Source organism: Phytophthora parasitica, assembly GCF_000247585.1.
Source record: "Phytophthora parasitica INRA-310 unplaced genomic scaffold supercont2.1, whole genome shotgun sequence".
Lineage (NCBI taxonomy): Eukaryota > Oomycota > Peronosporomycetes > Peronosporales > Peronosporaceae > Phytophthora > Phytophthora nicotianae.
The window spans coordinates 4,454,369-4,476,072 of record NW_008634126.1 but is presented as its reverse complement, the minus strand read 5'-3'; the positions used below and the strand labels follow the sequence as shown (position 1 = coordinate 4,476,072).

The following is a 21,704-nucleotide window of genomic DNA, read 5'->3' as shown; positions in this document are numbered from 1 at the left end:
TGGGAAATGTGAGAGCCATTACGAGGATACAATTACGCTTATCATAATTATGGTGCCAAACTGTACAATGCCTTCGTTCCGTAATGCATGTAAAGGTGATGTTGCAGATCCGATCCAGTCTTCAAGGATAGTGTTAGACTGTGAAACTACCTGTATTGTCTTTTTCTTAGTACTGTGCACTTTCCATGAATCGAGAAGTTCATACAGCATTTGCTTAAACCTGTACCTATTTTCCTCTGGGTATTTAAGCTTTTCATTTCAGAGTTAAGCTAATTTGCAGTTTTCGGGCACGAAGGAAAGTAATACATGTATCATTAAGTTGCAACATTGCGGCGAATGTCTTTCCCTACAGTAAACCCTACAGTATCATATGATCTTAATCGATTTGCAGATTTGCAAAACACGGTATACATCCAGAACTGGTTATGGTATACATTTCTGTTCCGGTTAGAAAAGGCCATATCACCTAAATAAGACACAGAGGCTATCGCAAGATTGCAGCTAAATCTTCTACCAAGTTTCCTGTTTCTAACAGATACCCCATAGTTCTTTATATCACTTACAATTCACCTAGCTTTGCTGGGAGCATATATATACGTTTCGAGTCGGATACAGCTCAATTTTGCTAGCTAAACCAGACATAAAAATCTAACTAATACATGTATTAATAGGAGACAAGAAGATCTATACTAGGATTTGAAGTCTATATAATAATTTAATATTATTAAAATAATATAAAAAAATGAGCACTACAATTAGGTTTTAGCAACCAGATTCAGAAAGTGATTAATTAGTTCATATCGAGAGCTAAAGATTTAAAGCGTGAATCTGACTCTCATTGACACTCACGCCAGTTAAAATGAATATCAGTGGTATTCCCTCAAATTCGCTGAGGTAAGCAAACTATTATATCTCACGAATCATATACTTGCTCGCGCGTCAATCTAGTGTTCCGATACGATATTCTAACAGGCCAAGATATGCAGAATCGAATGATCTACCACATAGATGCTGCAGCTCTGATTCGCGGTTGATATCGGGCCGACCAGAAATCCAGGCAAACTCAAAGACATAAGTAGACCAAAGCCGGATAATGGCTGAATGCGTTGGAATTCTTGTAACGTGGATATTCGATTGTTCCTCACATTACTAAGGTGAGAAAAGGTTCTTGTTCTTACACGTAAATGCGACTTGAGCTCCTTTTTTTTTAGCACTTCGAGTACTTTTTCAGTTGAATTTGGCTTTCTGTGTCTCCTGCTCATATCCGTCTGGGGGCACAACATTGACATTTAAAGCATTACTTGAGGGAAATAGGTCGCTTTCCCTTATAATACCTATATTAAGATCCCTGGCAACCCCTCGTTTAAAACGACAAGTTTGTTGTTTTCCATGGCCCATCACGACATGTGCGCCATACAGGACTTAGCGAAGTACAAATATTTGCTCGGTATCAAGATACCACCCCATAAATCTGAACAGATCCGTCCGAAATGCTTTTGGAAGCCAAAAAAGAAAATTTCTGGATGGCTGTCACCAAGTTATCAAATACCAACATGTCATGAGGATGGAGGACACCATTCCAGCAACGGCGCGGTATCTTTTCTTCTTTCGCTTAAAGTCTCTGAACATTGCCGTTGTTGAACTTATCCTAGTATGCAAGTTTTGCATCATTAGCCGCGAACCTCAAGGAAAGCTACAGAGCGCCACAAACGTGTTGTAGTGCAGGCTCGCCTTCAGTACAAACAACGGTAGGTACCACCGTGAAACTGCCACCCGAACTCTGAGGACAGCATTCAGCAGCATCAGATAAAGAGACAAACATTGTTAGCGCCTCATAGAACTTTTGTGGGGACTAGCTACTGCTATCTCCAAAACCTGCCTCGATACTACACATTTTAAATAATCGACCGGGAAGGACGTGTGTCGTCAACCTCTAGCTTACTCTCGATTGAAGGTATTAAGTATTCTGTACACGTAGCGATTCAAACGGGTGTCTCCTCTCAGTAGATTACTGAGGCTGCCTTTGATTGTACTTGCTGAATTGCTAAAACTAAAACTGTGTATGAACCCTCCCTATTCCTTTATTCACTTGCCTTCTGGTCCCTATAATAAACTAATAGCGGGAAATCGAAAAAATCCTCAATCAATGAGGACTGCCTTTACAGTACTTATGTTTCGTTGCGATAGGTTTGTCCCGCAATCTTTGTGTTTCGATAGGTTTCTCACGCAATCCTTGTGTTTTGGGTGGTTGGTCGCGCAATCTTCCGAACCAACAATTGACACCCTGCAGCTGCCAGATCGGAACCAGCTCACTTGACCGTCAAGTCAGCAAAGTTGACGAGCTGTTCGAACAGATTGCTCGAAACAGTGCAAGCAGGACAGACTGCAATTAACCTTCGGACCACTCAGTTTTTAATATCTCTCGACGGTCTTGAGTCTGAACTCTCCTCCTAACATTATTCAATAATGAAGGCGCCACCCTGCATCCTCGCGTTTGCATCTTTGACTGCATGCGTCCAAGCTCACGGTTACATCTCCAAGCCCAAGGCAACCTACCAACCCAACACCCCGTACACCGATTACAACGCCATTACGACTGCTGCAGTTAACAAGGGCTTCGCCGGTGGCAAATACAATGGAAGTCCCTCGCAGAACACGCAAGTATTCACCGAGCACTGGAACGCTACGGGTTACAAGTCACTTCGTGACATGACTGACCCCATCGCCACAGACTACGGACACTCCGTCGAAACGGCAACCCCTGTCGACGTGACGGGATACACCGAGATGTGGTGGCAGAACAATGAGTACAAGGAAGGTTTCATCGCCTCTCACGAAGGTCCTTGTGAGGCGTGGATTGGCGAGACGCAGGTCTTCCACTACGACAACTGTGCTGCTCGGTTTAAGTCGTATCCGGCCAAGATTCCGGCGGACTATTCGTCGTGCAAAGGCGACTGCCTGTTCGCGTTCTACTGGCTGGCGCTTCATGAGCCAAACTGGCAGATCTACAAGCAGTGCGTGCCGATTACGAACAATGGGTCTGGTGCGTCCACCACGACTCAATCATCTAGTGTGGGTGACAACGGAGGCTCAACAACTACACAGGCGTCTGCTTCTACCGATGATGGACCCTCTGATGATATTCAGACTGTCACATCAACAGACAACAGCGCCTCGGATGTGACACAATCAGAAGCGTCTGTAGGAGGCGAAGCTTCAAATGCTGAACAGACCGAGTCGACGGAGGCACCATCCTCTACCTCAAACACTCCGGCTCCGGACACCGCCACTCCTGAACCTCAGCCTGCAACCGACGCACCGGAAACTACGCCCTCTGTCCCTGAAGCTGCTCCAGCGACGCCGACAGCAACAGAAGCTGCCACCCCCTCGGGCAAGTGTGTCCTACGTCGCCGTAGTTAGAATATGCTGGGCTTATGCTTCGAGAGCGCAGGGCTGATACATGTAGATGTTTGAGTGTATTTGATGTCAGTTTGCCCGCTGCACGTGTACTGCGTGAGTCTGTTGTATGACGAGAGAAAGTAATTCAGTAATACTTCTATCTAATTGCGGGAAATGGACTGTCTCCCGATTCTTGCTCTTTTGTGGATTTTCAATACCTGGGGCGTTCTCTGCCACTCTGAGCCGTAACGATTGAATTCATACCGCGATAAAGAGGCAAAGGTCTGCAGACCTCGCCTGTACAGTTTTGAAGCTGCGGAAGGAACTATGGCCCCAGAAGTTGTTTCTACGTTTTGCTGGTTTAACGTATACTAGGACGAGGACGATAGAGCACGAATAAGATGCTTATCGAATACACTTGACAAAAGGTAGGGAAATCTCAAGATACATTTGAGATTTTCCCACTTTCCCGAAGTTGAGATGTATTTCGAACCGCACTACGCTTTATTGTGGGAAATTCGTAGATTCCTGCTATTACGATTATACCATTACTTTTATCATGAATACAGTACCATACTGTACCGGCACTATACTGGCTTGGTCCTGTAAAGGTGCTGTCAAAGGCAGTGTCAGACTGTGAAACTTTATACAATAATGCACTCCGTTTTCGCGGGGATAGACAGTATATTGTTTGCAAACACATTAGGTTTCGGCATAGAAACCCGAGTCTATTCGGCAAAACAAGCATCATATCCAGAAGTTTATCAAAGTCTGAGGGCGCGAAAGCGGGGTGCAGTACTGTAGTTTATCTTAGTACACTTTCCCTGGAGGGGGTAGCAGTCTCCTTGTTTTTAAATTTATTTTTATAAATAGAACTAAGAATAGAACTAATTCATCTCAGCTTTGCATTTTTCGGGCCCAAGTATACACTACGAATAAACATTTTGGATAGTATATGGAAGAATACACTCACCTTTACCACGGATTATAGTCTCCATTGCCCAGGTTAAACCACACCTCCTTGGTCCTGCAACATCCCCCACGCCGAAGAATGGACTCTTCATTGGTGATGGTGCTATATTGCTAGTTCAATTTGTCAAAAATGAAAGTTCAAAAATGTCACTAGCCAACGGAAAGATTGGAATGAGAGCTTCATATCTCTTAGTGCAATCTCCTCGGCCTCCCACCACTTTCCATTCTGCAACAGGTACCGTGGTTTTATCGGCTAGCCGCACTTTGAACTTAAATATTGACATATTGAATAAGTAATTCGTCATTTTTGAAGTTGATAAGGGATGTAGATTTCTTAAATTATAGTGACCTTATATTTTGGCAGGTTAGGGGAGCGATTCCCGCAACCATTTGAAGGCGTTTGATTCCATAAATATTTTTGTTTTGAACTTTAGAAAAACCCCATTTTGGGCGTCTCAGACGTGCTGCTGAAATCGTTCCAGTTTCCACCTATACGTGTGGCTTTCAATCGCTGAAGCGGAAGAAGAAAGTAAAATCCGCTTACCTATACGTGAATACTTTTAATTATTCTGAACCGGTACATGTATCTGCACTATCCTTTACTAAACTTCAATAAATCTCAGTATGATAACACGAAGAGCACGAGGCGGCATACCATCTGTTTCCTCTGTTTTTACCGTTCGATCGACAACAATCGTTTAATTTTTGCCGAGGATGGTGTGCTGCAAGGGCACATCCATAATTGACATCATAGACGTTGTCGATATTCGTCTTAGGGAAGACACTGCTAACCCTCATTCTTTAATCGCAAGTGTCAGGACAAGAATTCCTCAGTCTTTCCCAGGGTTACACGAGCATGAAGACCTTCACCTTTTCAAGTGCCGTTGTGCTAGCCACGATGGTGGGCTCCGTGAACGCCCACGGCTACATCTCGCGACCCAAGGCGTCGTACAAGCCCAACACCGTCTACACGACATACAACGGTCTCACCAGCGCAAGCATAAACAAGGGATTCGCCGGTGGTGTCTACAACCATGAGCCAGTGAACAACGCGAAGCAGTTCACACAGCACTGGAAAGCCACGGGATACAAGTCCCTGCGCGATATGATTGACCCCATTTCTCCCGGCTACGGCTACTCGCTAGACACGGCGACGCCCGTAGATGTGAGCAGCTACAAGGAAATGTGGTGGCAGAACGACGAGTATAAGGAGGGTTTTCTGAACTCGCACCACGTACGTTAAATCTCCTTGAAGTGCTTGCTACCTACTCTTTACTTAACTGTATTCTTTCGCTTTTACAGGGCCCCTGTGAAGGCTGGATTGACAACAAGATGGTCTTTCACTACGACGACTGTGTTGCTGAATTTCCGTCGTACCCGGCCAAAATACCCACGGACTACTCGTCGTGCAAGGGTGACAAGTGCTTGTTTGTCTTCTACTGGTTGGCACTCCACTCGCCGGAATGGCAGATTTACAGTACGTCAATGAAGCCGTGCTCAAAGCTGTTTTGACTTATGCTAACTCGTCATTCTCTTGCGTTTGCTACTTTTAGAGCAATGCGTTCCTATTTCGAACGGAGGATCTGGTGAAGTCGCAGGCGAGGCGTCAACAACGGACCAAACAACTCCTGAAGCTGCTCCTGCTGCACCCGAAGCGACACCGGCTGCTCTGACGACGGATTTTACGAAGATTGACTCGACTCCAGCTCCGGCAGATACTCCTACCGTCACGAGTAACGAAACACCAGGAACCGGAACTAGTTCGTGCAAGCGTCGCATGCGGAGCTAGGTCTAAGGTAATTGAGACTTCCAAATCAAGGTCTCGACCGTGCTAAAGCCATATTGCATTGAAGTGGGGCTGGCGTATATTCTGTGCGTAATAAATGTGCTATGAGTTTTAAAATACCGTTGACCGGTTCGAACATAGCATTGCGTTGCAGGGCTCGTGGAGTATTATATTATATACTTCCTACGCTGGAATTAAATACAACGGCAAACCTACTGTATCCTTCTCCTGGATAGGTTGCCAGATGATGACTTTTTTCTAGGACAGCTATCGGATGCATAGTGCGCTCCTATTGGTTCCACTTCTTTATTATAAACGCTAAAGTAAGCGCCAATATTGGCGATTATAATAAAAAGAAGCAAAAATTCTGCAGAATGGAAGACCCTGGATGTGCGACAACACTAAAGACAGTATTTTTCCGACACCAAGTATTAAATCTCACGCTAAAAAGTATATAGCGAAACTCCCTAGTTATTCTGCGCGGTGTTTAAGAGTGAGAGTGCTTCCTGGCAAAGTGACGTCCCGATATACTTAAGTAACCGTTTTTTTCATCTCTACCAATCAATATCGATGTTTGCATATATTTTCAGAGGAATTCAAAAGTAACTACGTAGTTGCATTTATAAGAAAAACCGGGAGGAAATATGTATTACAGATGATCCTGTCGATGATGAGCTCGTATATCGTGACATCCTGCCGTAGTGGATAGGATGTGATTCCACCGAACTGAAAGCCTTGCTTTTTTATTTTACCTTGACATGACTGTCTAACTTGAAACGGTACAATATGACTTTAAAAAAAAAACCGGTCAAATGAGGTCAAAATCAAAGGTTTTACCTTGTGATAGTAGTAATTTGTGGTACATATCAATATGAAATCACGTGTTTATCCATTCCAAGCCATTTTCATGAGAAAGTAGTTTCTGATAGGGTCACCGTAAAGACTTTAGAAAGCCTGGTGTATTGTCAGATAGTTCCTTAAATACACAGATTTGAAGCATTTCGTTCGAATCCCACTAAATTCCAAGAATGTGTATCTCATCAACCGCCTTAACATGATCAAGGTGCTATACTTGCTCGAAAGTTCCTCGCACTGCAATCACATCGGACATTGCTGATTTTGCCGAACAAAGCACGAGTCCCTTCATCAGTCGACCACCGGTGAATGTCCATCTTGTCCGCGCTAATGTTGTGTATTTGGATGTTGTTCTTGTGTTTGACTACACCAATTAACCAATGTTCAAGTGACGTGCGGTAATTTCGACAATCTGATTTAATGCTTTGGGCAGAGAATGTGGCCTAGACTGAGTGATTGGAAAATAGTTGCCTTTCGTGGAGAACTGCGTCTGGGAAGGCTGATCGTGTTTTAAATTATGAATTTTTCATAATTTAAAACACGATCAGCCTTCCCGTTTTTAAAACGTTCTAGGTTTGAAATATAGTTATGGTTTTTGAAAATTACAAAGTTTTGGGCATCTAAAAATGTCAAAAACCTCAAAATATTTTTCGAAGCACTTTCCATTCCCCTTTTAATCGCATACTAAATCAAACAAATCACATTTCTCGAAGGACACAGTCGATATCGAAAGCTCCGCGCGATGGCGAGTACTGCCAACTCCAGTGGACAGCCCACCATAGTAACATCTTCAGCATCTACTTCCTCCTCCTCTGGACGCACAACCGGTTCCAATTTGCTCGTACGGATGCCACATGCTCATGGGATCCGTCGTCGTCGTGACGACTCTGCGGCCATCGAAATCGAGGAGCTAGACTCGCGCACCATGCGGCAGAACTCGTATAACTACTTCCAGCACCACGGGGCAGGGTCCGGTCCTTCCTTGCTGCGAACGTCGACATTCCGCTCGTCTTTGAGCCGTAGTCCGGCGTCCAGGAAGAGGCAGCGAACGCTGGCGGAGCAGCTGGACGAATTGTGTCTACAAGGCTCACGGGGTCGGCCCGTGGGCGTGGACAGCGCTAAGAGCAGAACCAAGAGCAGGAGTGAACGGCGACTGGCTAGAGAAAAGGCTAAGCAAGACGTTGGAGGGGGTCCCAGGATCGTGGAGCTCGATGAGTTCGGACGGGAGAAGACTCCGTCCGTGGACGGCAGTGGCAGCGACAGCGACGGAATGATGGACGTCACGGGGGAACAGACAGGATTGAAGGTATATGGAGACGCGGCAGAGGTTGGAGGACTACGCAACTTCTTCACTGCAGGGGCAGCCGAGCGACGTCGACCCCTTGACAGAATGTACCGCCACTATGTGGCAGTGGCTCAAACAATGTCAACGCCTCCGACCAATCCACAAGGTAATGAAATGGTGGTTTTTAGACCCCCGACGTCGGTGAAGACATTCACGCAGGATTTACCGGCTTATTTGTCGCTAACACCGCACGAGTTCGAGAAATTATCGATGGCGGAGAAGCGCCAATGGTATCAGGCTCACAGACGCTACATGAGGGAATTGGATCAGGTTGCGGAACAGAAGAACGAGTCTAAAGTGGAGACGCAGATGGAAGCGAAGCCTATTGATCCTACGGGTGGATTTGAGACGTCTAGACGGCGGAGTTCTAGTGCGAGCTCGAGTCGGTCGTATCAAGTGTTGGGTGTGCCGAGTACGGATGAAGAGGACGACGGAGCTGTTGACGACTTTGGAGAGGATGTGGAAATGATGGAAGATATTGAGGACTATGCAGCGCCAAAGCGACCACACGCTGCAGGTGCTCTTACACACACGGAATGGTTTACGGATGATGAATTGTGAGGGGGAAGTAATTAATTACGGCATGAACTACGAGGAATGAATGAGAGCGAGAATATATTTTTGATACTGCATTAATGAAATCCAGAGTACGGCTGACACAGTTCACCGATAGTGCTTACATCGTGTAAGCTTCGAGGTACGGGCTCACTATTGCGGCGGCAAGAGCAAGGTAAACAGGCCAGTTCGAGTGGCCCGCGTGCAGAGGCTTTGTAGGGCGAACCACGACGCGGTGCTTGTGCACATGGCCGTCATGTTCGTGCTTCACCACGTCGTATCCCTCGTGCTTGTCGATAGTAAAGTGACCATCGGAGGCAGTCACGCGATAACCTTCCGGGTAGTGAGCGTACGGCACGTAAATCTCCGTGACAGCGCTCGCCTGCTTCTTCTCCGACGTGTACTCCAGCTCATACTCCGCAGTCTTCAAATTAAACTCCGACTTGCTCGGAATTCCGACGATTCGGCGCCCATGAGGACGAGCAAACGCACGAAGGCCACGGGCGGAGTCATCACGGCGACGAACGCCGGACAGACGGCGCACTAGTGACTCTGTGTCTGGACTGCTGATACTCAAGTCCTCCAGGTTCCACAGATCTCCGAACTTGTGCGAGTTGTCGGCCGTGTAGTTCCACAGTGTAAAGGACAGCAACTGCGACTCGAGGTTGTAGATAGTGTTGTCCAAAGCCTCCACTTGGGCGGAGAAGTCTCCCGTCTCGAATGCCTGAGCGTGGTTCATGTTGTACGGAATACCCGTCTCACCTATTAGAGTGGGGGCATTCGACATCTTTTCACGACCGAAGCTAGCAACGTGCGCTAGCTGTTTCTGGTGCAACGCACGAAGCGCAGCGTTGCCAAACGCAGGCTTACCGGTGGCGAAGTCGAGCGTGAAGTACGAACGCCACGTCGTCGTGAAGAGCGTGATCATGTCGTACCAGTGCATCGCATTGACTGAAAGGGGGATATCCTCCTTAGAGATGTCAGGGAACACCAGGTCGCCAATCTCGGTAGGAGGCATCTCAGTGAAGATCATAGCCTTCGGTGAAATGCTCTGGATGCGCTTCGTAAACCTCCTAGCGAACGGGAGGAAGAATTCCGTGCCGAAATCGACTCCAGCGAAGTAGTCAGGCTTCAAGATCTGGGGTTTACCTTGAGCGTCCAAACCCCACACGCCATGTTCCTTCCAGATGCACTTAGCACCGTCCTTCCACGCGCGAACGCCCTTAGGATCAACGTGCTCGATACGCTTGGGCTTCCCACGCATCATCTCCATGATCCCAGCGCCCCACACTTCAACGTCTTGAGCAATACCTTCACCAAGCGCCATAGCAGAGAGCGGGGACGATGCTAAGCCATTACGGAAGCCTCCGGAAACCACCAAGTTCTTCGTTCCAATCCACCCATTGGACGGCTCGTTCATCGTGCCGTAGCCTGCAACATTCGGAAGGCCCTTGAGAGCTTCAGCCAATGCGGCCAATGAGTCGAGGTAGTGCGACTGGAGATACTCCTGGATCTGCACGCCGTCCACGTAGCAGTTAGGCGCGTACTTCTTGCCAGCCCAGAACAACGTGAACATGGTGGCACACGCCAATTTCGCGTAGTTTGTAGGCCAGATCATCTTTGGGAACTTGGATGCTGGTAGTCCGCATGTCTCGAGACACAGCGCTGCCTTGGTAGGCTCGAAGTTGCGTGGCTCAAAGCCGATACATTCCAGCGTCCACATGGGAGCACCGTCACCTCCCGTCCAACGAGACCAGACGTCCTGGTGCGGGTCAATGTACACCTGCATATTGTAGTCCGCAGCCTTCTCCACCACTGCACGAATGTATTTGAGGTATTCGTGGTCGATCTGACCCGGCCCAGCGTGCTCGATGGCCTCCCACGTCACGATGAAACGCAGGAACGTGAGACCCCAGCGCTGCAGGCGGGACAAATGCAAGTCCGCCTCTTCTAGTGGGAATGGACGTCCAACAAACGACACGGAGGCGGCGCCATCGAAGAAGTCGCTCATGTCCTGGTCGTCTGTGTGGCCGTAGCCGAACGGCAGCTTGGACGAGCCACCGAGGTTCACACCACGCAGCAGCGCGACGCGGCCGTGCTGGTCCACGAAGTGTCCGTCCTTCATGCCCAGAATCGTGGTCTCGCGAGCCTCAGGCTCAGGAGCAGGCTTCGTCAGTGACATCTTTGGTCTTGCTGGTCTTGAGCTCTTGAACGCAAATTGATCAATGCAGAGACCTCGACGAGGGTGGATACGTATGCGCAGGAGTTGAAGAGCGAAGCTCATCCACACGGATTTGATGTCGTTGACAAAATCTCCACGGCAACTTGATGACTGTACAGAGACTAGCAGCATTCAGCAATGTTCGAGGAGGTTGATGCAGGTCAAAAAGCTCACGCGTGGGCTCTTCGACAAGGTGCCATCCCTTGTCGAAGTGATCATTTGCCCCGTCCAGTTGGGGGGTCACTCGTTCTCAGATGATCCTCTGACTCACTGCCTCGTCACGTTCAGTGCTGCTTCATGCAGTTCATGTAGAGCGTGGCTCCATTATTAATAACGACGACTTAAACGCATACCAGTAACTACAAGGACGGATGAGTATTATATTGATCGCATCAATCCTACTAATGACAGAACGCTGTTTGGTAGGTATATGTCGAGTACTTGTGTGAGGCTATAGTATGTTATGGCACCTTATCCTCTCGTCAGCGAGCGAGTTACCACGTCAGGTAGGGCGTGACAACAGCGATACCCAGCGCCACATACACTGGGATGTTGTTGTGGCCCATCCAGGCGAACCGCGAGCTCTTCGCAACCACCTTTTTGGTCTTCTCCACCACAATGCGGTGCTTGTGCGCGTCGTTGTCGTGCTCGTGCTTGATAATGTCGTAGCCCTCGTGCTTCTCGATGGAGCAGTGACCGTCTGACGCCGTCACGCGGTAACCGCCCGGGAAGTGGATGTACGGCACGAAAATCTCGGTGTGCTCCGACGCGCCCGTGCCTTCTGACGAATATTCGAACACGAAGATAGACGAGCTCTGCGTGAACTCGGAAGTGACGATGGAGCCTTTAATCTTGCGAGCGTGCGGGCGCGTGGTGGCCGCATTTCGGAGGTCCAGAACGATCTCCTCACCCGACTCGGACGTGAACACGTACGTCTTGTTGGTGGTCGTGGTCACCGTCTTCTTGGTCGTCTCGCCGGCGATGCTGGGTTCATGCGAGTGCACGTGCGTCTTCGTGACGGTAGTCTGCGTGTGGGTGGTCTTGACCGGGGACGAGGACATCGCGGAAGAACAGACAGAGGAACACTTGTCCGGATCGAGGGGGATTCTAGAGTGCCTGGGGTGGACTCCACCGTTGAGAGGCTGGTTCCTCTGGTCTGCAGTGCTGGCAGGGGCCAGTGGCCGTAGACGTACAGCACTTGAGAGGTGGATACATGAGTTCTAAGTTTAGTGGTAGCAGTCATTCCGACTTCAACTCAGAATTAGATTTATTGTAAACTTACAAGTCTAGATAGATATTTACAACAACTAAAGCATATTCATTCACAACAAAACACCAAAACGTGAAATATACAAAAAGATTGTGTGGAGCGTATCTTGTGGGGTAGACGAGACGGTATCACCACCGAATTGGCGTACGCCACCGAATGCACTCAACCTACACTTCGAGCGAACGACCGATTCAGCACACCTCCAGAAAAGAAGATTTCCAGGCATCACTGGTGCTTAGCATTGCTGGAGGAGTGCTACATGTGTGCCGGTGATGGAGTGGTGTTACACCACTCATCTAGTCTGCTGGTCTCCCTTTCAACTAGTTGGCAAATTTTTCATTCTGCCGTTCAAGTCTTGAGTCAAGGAGAAATCTTCGACCTTTTACTCTCTGCTCTTCATCGCACCGCTTCGACCTTTCATCGGGTCTGAGATCCTATAAAATTCTGAAAAGGGTGGTGTTCTAAGAAACTGACATAGAAATTTGTTCTTACATAAAACATTTTTCGATGTCAGTTTCTTAAGAACACCTTTCTTAAGTACAATACATGTACTGCATGGACGTTAGCAGAATCATCCAAAATACTCGATTTCAACAGCACATTGATTACAATTGTTACGGACTTGACGCTTTCTCTATGAAGAAACATAAAACGACACTACTGCGTGACTTATCTAGTTCTCGGAGCGAAGGTTGGCGGCCATGCGGCGACGGCGACGAATTTTACAGTTCGATGTGGATGTCGAGGCCGGAGCATCCGTGCTTGGGGCTTCGGTGACATCCACAGGAGCAACCGTGCCCGCCGCAGGTGCTGTAGTCGTAGGAGACGACGTGTACTCGCCGTCGCTGGCAGGAGCATCCGTTGCCTCCGGGGCGTCGGTAGAAGTCGATGCATCCGTGGGAGCTTCTGTAGATGCAGGCGCCTCCGTATTAGTCGTAGGGGCGTTGGTAGTCGTCGGAGCATCCGTCTTCTCAGTCTGGGCACCACCGCCACTGCCATTGGTGATCGGCGCGCATTGCTTGTAGACCTGCCAGTTGGGTTCGTGCAGTGCCAGCCAGTAGAAGGTGAAGGTGCAATCTCCACTGCAGGACGAAAAATCGACCGGGATTTCGGCCGGGTACCCGGTGTAGTCTGCTCGGCAGTCATCCGAGTGGAAGACACGTGTGTCATCGATCCAGCCCTCACAGGGTCCGCGGTGCGAGTCGATGAATCCCTTCTGCTCCTGGTCATTCTGCCATGTCATGGAGCTCAGTGAGCTCACATCGACGGGCGAGCCGGTAAGCGAAGTCTTGCCGCAGTCCGATGCGACCGTGTCCATCATAGCCTTGAGGGTTTTGAACTTCGAGTTGGGGAAGGACTTCGTGAACATGGCGGTGTTAGCCTCGGGGCTGTCGTTCCACTTGAGACCAGCGAATGCAGCGTCGCATGACTCGGTGAGGATGCCATTGTACGAGGTGTCAATGCCGTTGGGGAAGTAGGCAGCAGGCTGCGAGAGGTAGCCGTGGGCGTTGGCCTGGCTAACCAGAAGAGCGATGGCGGAGGTGGCGACAATGAGCTTCATCGTTGAGTATTGTGACTTGGACTTGCTGATCAAGAGGCAAATGCCGGAATGAGGAAGAGTGGGGCGATGTCTTTTACGAACGGGATCGTGTCGATGGACTTGCGTAGCTTGTCAGCGTTCTGCTACTCTTCGAACGACAGCAAACAGGTGTGGCTTACGACGGTGGTGCCTTGGCCAGCTGTGTCGACTAACTTCACGGACAGCCCAACGACTCTAGGTGGTTGCACTCGTCAAGTAGACCGAGAGGTGCTACAGAAACAGCTGCCTGCGACGACTGAAAAACACCTACCGACTTTCGCTAGAGAAAACTAACCGAGATGTCAAGAAACAAATCTCGACGGCATCGCATGCTGCGTGTGGGCACGAGCTTTTTGTCAGCCGAGGTGATCCACCAGACGAAATGACGCTTGATCGACGCTTTAAGGTGAATACATGACCGACGCCAACCGGAATCAAACCAGCGCCATCTGCATCTAGCGCCGATGTCTGATCTTTTTCATGCCTGTCACGCCTGTGCAGTGCGCAGTGCACCACTCTGGACTGATGACTTGAGGGGCACTGACCAAATTAAAACTAGAAGTCATACTAGTACGTGGGAGCGAACGAACGAACAGCAAGAGTGGCAATGGTACAGCTCTATTGAATGGCGCAGAATCGCTACTCTTTGCTGCCGAAAAGGAGAGGCATTTGGAACTCTTGGACCCAATCTACGACATTTGATAGACGGGCGTGTAGTCAGATCTGGAATTCCACACTCGCGGCGTGGAAACTGTTCTGTTTCAGGGCCATCGTCTGATTGAGGTCGAGGCATTCGTTGCGCTTTAGACTGCATGAAATTTAGCGCGTCGAATGGTTTGCACTATTCGCTGCAAGTGCGTGATGACCCGAGTACTGGAAGTAGACGGTTGCAATAACTTGAGAAGATGCGCGTTGCAAATATCCTGTGAAATGCTCCAGTCGGGCGTTGAAACATTCCACGTTCCAATTGCAATCCTGTTTAGCGTTTCAAGGTACATGCATATCCTGAATGCTTGCCGTCTACGTTGGGCATCAAGACTTCACATGCCAGTTTGATTGTAGTACCCCACAACCACAAGTTCCAGCGGCCGCGATTGGAGAGTCAAGCGCGGAGCACTCCTCGACAACGGACAAACACCGCCACCAGTAACCCTTGCTCTCTCCAAGTCTACTTCTCGCTCATGAAGCTAGCTTCGTATTGCACTAAGTGGACTATCTGGAATTCTCGTCATGGTAGTGTGATGATCAAGATCAGGGGATCGGTAACTTTCAACAGCAGCAACAATAATTGACAATAAGAATTATTAATAATATATTCTGCTCCTTGGAGCGCAATACCGTAAAATAATCAAGAACTACCCTCGCTGCGAGAGCCTCGCACCAAACCTATACAAATGCTGATTGAGAATGGAGTTTGAGCGTTCCGTGACTCCGAGAGCTGTGTAGTCGACTTTCTAGCTGTTGAGCTGTAGAATCTTTCGTGTGCTTAAGCGCGTGACTTTGATGTTCTTATAGAGGTGATTACAAAAGAGATCACTCGAATACACAAGACATTTTGCAATGAAATCGACCTCTACTGACTGGCAATATTTGAGCTTCAGGTTGGACCTAGTAGTGAATAAATGCTTGCAGCGTGGGCAGTGAGGCCCAGCAGAGGTGAAAATCTCACTTCAAGACCCAACCATGACGTTTTTGGGTATTTTTTGCGAGATGTGAATTCTGTACCAGTAGCTTTGGGTCTCATTGCCTCCGATGACAGGATAATTCGCAGACGAAAGCAACACATTGAATTTGTTCAACACGAAACGTTCGCCAGGTTGTGTAGATGCTCGATGCTAATCGTGTTTGTCGTCGAATACAATGACCGAGAAGAGAAACACGATAAAGCTGCCCTCGCTTTGACTCGCATTGGTTTTGTAGTTCTTGGTATCTTCGTTGGAGTCATCGCCTTGCATCAGTAGACAGTGCACAGCCATATAAACTCCTGCAAGAGCATAAAGATCTGACAATTGCATCGTTGGGAAAGTGGCTGAAAATTCTGGGCTGGTCGCTCCGAGTCTTCGTCTGGAGTGATGATAACCCGATGTGATCCATGGGCCTATGGTGTGAAAAATGCTGGTAGAACCAACCTGGTGCCATCATGGGGTTCAATTTCAGATGGACTACTCTACGAGTGTACTACATTGTACTGATAGGGGGGGGGGGGGCTTTTGAATACGCTGAAGGTGGAGTAAACTAGAACAGTGCAAGTACAGTGTACTTGCCTTGTACGGTCGACAGCATTTTCTTCCAATTTCGAACAGCCCTCAAAGTGCTAGCCTAAATCTCTTGATTATCTCACATGAACCTCTGCAGACACACACAGATATTGCTCAAAACCTACATTTAAGCTCGGTATGTTCACCGATTAGCCACACCAATATCATTAACGGCGGAGACTTAATTGCAGTTTTTGCTTGCGGCTGAAAAAACGTCGAGTAGAAAGAGGTTGTTGAAGCTACACCAGCCACGCCTCTTACCTGAATAATGTGGTCGGTGGGCGTGTATTGGTAATTGGATCGGGATCTTACTTTCTAAGTCTAACATTGTCGCTAGATTTTTGTAAATGTTATGTGCAAGTAGTGCATTCACGTTGTTAGTTTAACATTACATATATCCCACCGACTACCACACAAAATTCCGGTCAGCGTGTGACCACGACGTAATACACCGTGAAATTTGCAAACGATTAACCAAGAACTATGATTATTATTTCTTAGTTTGTTTTGTTGTCGTTTCCTCATAATAGTTTGTTGTGGAGTGATACTCTTAAGCACCAGCAACGGTGAGCTCTTCGATCCCGAGTAATACCAATTTACCGTGGAAAAAACGCAAATGCCTCATACCCAAACGGGAGCGTGCATAGAATAACTCAAGTCTTTATGCATGATGAGGTGGAAACACAAGCTGCTGCACTACCAGCGCTCGGTTAACATCCCGTGCACCGGTTACTTGCGTATGATCCAATCCCTGCTTGATGTACATAATTTCATCCGTTCGCTAAATAATTGTAATGTGCCTCACCAACACGAAAGAGAAAACCTTCACCCTTGCTCATATTATAATACCTTTTTACAAAGTTATTTTAATGACATTTCCAAGGACCACGTTAATCTTAGATTTATCCGTGAGTGGACAATACCAGACATTTTTGTTTTGTTGAAAACTCAAAGTACATTTATTACGCAGAGAATATATGTCAGCCCCACTTCAACTCAACACCATGGGCTTGTCACAACATGAAAGTCCCAACTAGCTTAGAATTAGCTCCGCTTGCGACCCTTGCACATACTCTTTCCGGTTCCTGGTGTTTCGTTACTCGTGACGGTAGGAGGAGTATCTGCCGGAGCTGGAGTCGAGTCAATCTTCGTAAAATCCGTCGTCAGAGCAGCCGTTGTCGCTTCGGGTGCGGCAGGAGCAGCTTCAGGAGTTGTTTGATTCGCTGTTGATGCGTCGCTCGCGACATCACCAGATCCTCCGTTCGAAATAGGAACGCATTGCTCTAAAAGTAGCAAACGCAAGAGAATGACGAGTTAGCATAAGTCAAAACAGCTTTGAGCACGACTTCATTGACGTACTGTAAATCTGCCATTCCGGCGAGTGGAGTGCCAACCAGTAGAAGACAAACAAGCACTTGTCACCCTTGCACGACGAGTAGTCCGTGGGTATTTTGGCCGGGTACGACGGGAATTCAGCAACACAGTCGTCGTAGTGAAAGACCATCTTGTTGTCAATCCAGCCTTCACAGGGGCCCTGTAAAAGCGAAAGAATACAGTTAAGTAAAGAGTAGGTAGCAAGCACTTCAAGGAGATTTAACGTACGTGGTGCGAGTTCAGAAAACCCTCCTTATACTCGTCGTTTTGCCACCACATATCCGTGTAGCTGCTCACATCTACGGGCGTCGCCGTGTCTATCGTGTTGCCGCAGCCGGGAGAAATGGGGTCAATCATGTCGCGCAGGGACTTGTATCCCGTGGCCTTCCAGTGCTCTGCGAATTGCTTCGCGTTATTCACTGGCTCATGGTTGTAGATTCCACCAGCGAATCCCCGATTTACGTTAGCGCTGGTGACACCGTTGTAGGTCGTGTACACGGTGTTGGGCTTGTACGTCGCCTTGGGATGGGAGATGTAGCCGTGGGCATTCGCGCAGCCAAAGAGTGTGGCTAACACGATGACACATGAAACAGCAAAGGTTTTCATGCTTATATAGTAAGCTGGCGAGTTCTTCTTCCGACGTGGACAATTAAAGAATGAGTCTTAGCACAATTTTGCGGAAGACAAACATCAAGGATGCTAACGGATGATCCCTTGCAGAACACTGTCGTAGACACCAAGTAAAAACGAGTGCTGTCAGACGAAAAAAAAAAAAAAACGGTGGATGCAATAATTTCTCCCCGTTATCATACTTACAGGTGTTATTAATTTAAAGTCGTTCAGTAAAGGATAGTTGCAATATTGTACCGTAATACACGTACCATAATATAGTCGTTTTACTTGAACTATGGTGCTTTTGGACGATGGCGAAAAGTGCTTTTTCGATAGTGAGCGGTGAACCAAAAAAAAATAGTTCAGGCTCGTCGTCAAAGCTGGTCCTCGGTGCCGTCCTCGAATTAGAGGCGAAACCAACGGTATCGCCTTAAAAACCGCAACTTGGGTCATTTCCAATTCTTCCTCAAGCCAACCAGCCACGTTTCCAAGTCCTCTCCACACCACTCCCAGGTTCACGCCTCAACGCGTGTCTAACGTGCTATTGCTACGTAATCTCCAAATGACAAGTCTACCTTTTGATCCCCATATCATGTTGCCCACTCATCCACTTCCTGCCAGCGAGACGACTGAAAATCAAATATTACTATAACTTGTTGGTTTTTAACTCGTAAAAATGTATATCTTACTATTTTTATACGACTCGTGGACGCCCTTAAAAACCTTGAAGTTTAAATTTCATCAGTATCGAAGGCTGGGGCTTCATTTATCGGCACACCTCCTACGTCTGCTAGCATCGGCTTCGACAAAGCTTTAAAACACCTCCTTCTAACTGTAATTCGGTGCCATGTTACCAAAACAAAATTATACTTCAGATTCGCCTGTGCCAGCCCGACCAATATGTTAGCTTTGTCAAAGATTCTTAAGCGAATTGTCTTTACTTTCCTGGTTAGGAACTACAGGTACCATTTCAGACGGGTCTATAATATCGCGCATGAATATTTTCATGCGCGGAGTTCATTTCGAAAATAGACGTACTTAACCAAGTGGATGGCGGCAACAGGTAGTATTGTATAGTTTCAACAGGCATAAATGTCCACGGCTACCAGTTGGATATTTGGATCAACCATTCATAAAAAAAAAAAAAAAATACGGGATAGAAATACCCTCCACGGAAAATCAGATACCAATCGAAACCCCTACCTCTGAAATAAACTTTGGAATAGTCGGGGTAGGAAAGTCGGGACCGCACTAATCATGTAATTTAGCTTTTCATCCAGCTTGGTTTGCGGATCTTGGGCCATGATTCATTCGTGTTTGTCGTACACATCTCTATTGTCTGCATTGACCCAAAAGTTGTAACATGACTCACGTTTCGGGCTGCCCTATCGTCAATGCTGCAGCGAACAGCATCTACTTCTTATCTCGAGGGTTACTTGTTGATGCATCTTTTGTCTAACAAGGAGTGTTTTTAGAATAACTAGAGGGTGAAATCTTTAAGAGGAAGAGCATGTCAAGATTGTGAGTACCGATAAAACCTTGCGCTTGGTGTAGCGGGCTAGTAGTGAAGAGGCCGACAGGCAGCGCAAGCCTGTAGGCAAGCGCCTAACCTCTAGGTAGACACCAGTTCTACACTTGTCGGTAGGCGGCAAGGACCAAAGCTACAGCTTTTGCTGAGATTGGAAGCACTTTAGTGCTGACTAGATCGCCCAACGAGGATTACTTCGTATGCGTCAGTAGCGCCCCAGTCCACCGGTTTCTTATCTATGCAACCCTAGTGCCGTGGTCCAGCAAGTTTCGGGAAAAAGCGGGTACACCGCTCCTCCAATTCAGTATTATACTGAGTTGCCTGTCAAGTGCTGCAATAGTACTAACGGCGATACAAGAGCCAGGAGTTATAAAACTTGCCGCAATTACTGCAATACTCAAATAATTTAAGCCCATACTACGTGCCTATCATCGTCATATCCCACACGTTCCTGTTCGCACGAAGACACATTGGAAGCTCAAAATTCGCGGGCGGTATGCATGCATGTTTGGGTAAGAACCAGCTTTACAACGCAAACAGAACAAAAAAGGCTCGCGAATTGCCGTTAGATATCGAGAATTAGAGGACTGCCTGTGCTCTGACACCGTGCTAGACAATGGGCTAGTTTACAGCAGGTACCCGGATCCGGCATATTGTATACACACCCGCTCCGGCACTGTTCCTTGTTTGATTTGAGCTTCATAAATATAATGTAGAAGTGAATTGCAAGATGAATAGCTGAATGCAGACGACTACCTAAAGAGTAGCTGGGAGTTTCTATGTCCCGACTAGCAGTTAAGAAACTACTAGTGTGTGTTGCACACAGGGCTGCCGAAAAATAAATTGATGCTGCAATTATTGCAATAAATTTGGACCGATAATTTATTTAGTAACCTTAACAGCTACCTAACAGTTATCTATTGAGCTGAACCTCTTGACTTCAATAATGTATTAAAGCTTTCCACAACCACCAATAACAATTTTCGTGGAGCTCCCAGCTCTCCCCACTTTCAAATTCACCTGAAGCCCAAGACACTTACTGCCCGGCATGCTCACTACATCTCGCACGCAGCGTCCCGCCACCTTCACCAACAGGCAGGTGGCGAACTTCTACTTCCGGCCGTGCCGTGATCAGTACGACGAGGTAATCCTCGAGTACTTTCGCTGTCGGTGCGGCGCGGTCCGGAAGCGTGCCCCTGGTTCGGGGTACACGAACCTGATGCAGCACATCAGGCGTGAGCACCCCTCGTTTGCTGCGGAGATGCTGGCTGCAACCCCGGGAGAGACTGGGTCTCTCCTGCATTACGTCCGCCACTCCGCCCTGAACACGTTCGGATGGCTGGTGGGTCGTCCTGGGCAACTTGCCCCTTTCATTCTGTGAGAGCAGGCTTTCACGGCGGTACGTTTAAAATTAACTATGTATTAGTGCTCTCAGAACAACTGACTAACCTACTACTACAATTTGCAATATATTATCAGATACACGAACCTGGAGCCCATCTCGGTGGAAACGCTCCGAGGTTCCCTGGAATCGGTGACACGCTCCGTCGAGCGTGCGATCGCTGCCGATTTACCTGAGCGTTTCGGTATCATTTTTGACGGGTGGAGCCATGCTTCGGAGCATTTCATCGCCGTCTTTGCGTGGTATGAGGTAGACGAGGCGATTCGCTGCCCGCTCCTCAGCATGGCTCCACTCGTCAATGAGGAGACCGACGATTTGTCGGCCGCAACGCACCAGGCCTTTCTGCGCACGATGCTGTTGCGAGACTACAACAAGAGGCTGGAGCAGTGTGTCTTCCTCGTGGGAGACAACTGCTCCGTCAACCGCCGGCTCGCCACCCTCATGGGTGTTCCACTAGTCGGCTGTGCTAGTCACCGCCTAAACCGAGCGGTAGCTGCAGAGCTGAGCGAGCATGCTGAAGATCTGGACCTGGTACAGACCCTGATGCT

General features: G+C 48.0%; 10 protein-coding genes across 10 annotated transcripts in view; 5 read left to right on the top strand and 5 right to left on the bottom strand.

The window, feature by feature from the left end:
- Positions 1-2,466: 2,466 nt before the first annotated feature.
- Positions 2,467-3,420, top strand: PPTG_01153 (hypothetical protein; the record flags this gene model as incomplete). The annotated part of the gene is made up of 1 exon (XM_008892758.1): positions 2,467-3,420. One exon carries the CDS (start codon positions 2,467-2,469, stop codon positions 3,418-3,420), a length of 954 nt encoding a protein of 317 aa, XP_008891006.1.
- A 1,759-nt stretch (positions 3,421-5,179) lies between these two features.
- On the top strand, positions 5,180-6,262 carry PPTG_01152 (hypothetical protein). Its single transcript, XM_008892757.1, has 3 exons — positions 5,180-5,605; positions 5,674-5,848; positions 5,925-6,262. Exons 1-3 carry the CDS (start codon positions 5,228-5,230, stop codon positions 6,158-6,160), a joined length of 789 nt encoding a protein of 262 aa, XP_008891005.1. The 5' UTR covers positions 5,180-5,227; the 3' UTR covers positions 6,161-6,262.
- A 1,421-nt stretch (positions 6,263-7,683) lies between these two features.
- Positions 7,684-11,564, top strand: PPTG_01150 (hypothetical protein). The gene has a single exon (XM_008892755.1). It carries the CDS (start codon positions 7,755-7,757, stop codon positions 8,916-8,918), a length of 1,164 nt encoding a protein of 387 aa, XP_008891003.1. The 5' UTR covers positions 7,684-7,754; the 3' UTR covers positions 8,919-11,564.
- Positions 8,948-11,094, bottom strand: PPTG_01151 (hypothetical protein; the record flags this gene model as incomplete). The annotated part of the gene is made up of 1 exon (XM_008892756.1): positions 8,948-11,094. One exon carries the CDS (start codon positions 11,092-11,094, stop codon positions 9,034-9,036), a length of 2,061 nt encoding a protein of 686 aa, XP_008891004.1. The 3' UTR covers positions 8,948-9,033.
- On the bottom strand, positions 11,486-12,329 carry PPTG_01149 (hypothetical protein). Its single transcript, XM_008892754.1, has one exon. The coding sequence runs from the start codon at positions 12,192-12,194 to the stop codon at positions 11,628-11,630; it is 567 nt and encodes a 188-aa protein (XP_008891002.1). The 5' UTR covers positions 12,195-12,329; the 3' UTR covers positions 11,486-11,627.
- Positions 12,330-12,985: 656 nt separating this feature from the next.
- On the bottom strand, positions 12,986-14,121 carry PPTG_01148 (hypothetical protein). Its single transcript, XM_008892753.1, has one exon. The coding sequence runs from the start codon at positions 13,962-13,964 to the stop codon at positions 13,077-13,079; it is 888 nt and encodes a 295-aa protein (XP_008891001.1). The 5' UTR covers positions 13,965-14,121; the 3' UTR covers positions 12,986-13,076.
- Positions 14,013-14,276, top strand: PPTG_20858 (hypothetical protein; the record flags this gene model as incomplete). The annotated part of the gene is made up of 1 exon (XM_008893058.1): positions 14,013-14,276. One exon carries the CDS (start codon positions 14,013-14,015, stop codon positions 14,274-14,276), a length of 264 nt encoding a protein of 87 aa, XP_008891306.1.
- Positions 14,277-15,817: 1,541 nt separating this feature from the next.
- Positions 15,818-15,958, bottom strand: PPTG_20857 (hypothetical protein; the record flags this gene model as incomplete). The annotated part of the gene is made up of 1 exon (XM_008893057.1): positions 15,818-15,958. The coding sequence occupies one exon, from the start codon at positions 15,956-15,958 to the stop codon at positions 15,818-15,820; it is 141 nt and encodes a 46-aa protein (XP_008891305.1).
- Positions 15,959-17,178: 1,220 nt separating this feature from the next.
- Positions 17,179-18,257, bottom strand: PPTG_01147 (hypothetical protein). The gene is made up of 3 exons (XM_008892752.1): positions 17,843-18,257; positions 17,600-17,774; positions 17,179-17,523 (listed from the first exon to the last, which is right to left on the bottom strand). The coding sequence occupies exons 1-3, from the start codon at positions 18,218-18,220 to the stop codon at positions 17,285-17,287; spliced, it is 792 nt and encodes a 263-aa protein (XP_008891000.1). The 5' UTR covers positions 18,221-18,257; the 3' UTR covers positions 17,179-17,284.
- A 2,545-nt stretch (positions 18,258-20,802) lies between these two features.
- Positions 20,803-21,704, top strand: part of PPTG_01146 (hypothetical protein) — a gene marked incomplete at both ends in the record, with an annotated part of 1,554 nt that continues 652 nt past the window's right edge. Inside the window, 2 exons of the mRNA XM_008892751.1 lie at positions 20,803-21,131; positions 21,234-21,687. Coding sequence (XP_008890999.1) covers positions 20,803-21,131; positions 21,234-21,687 — 783 coding nt within the window. The remainder of the gene's footprint in view (positions 21,132-21,233; positions 21,688-21,704) is intronic.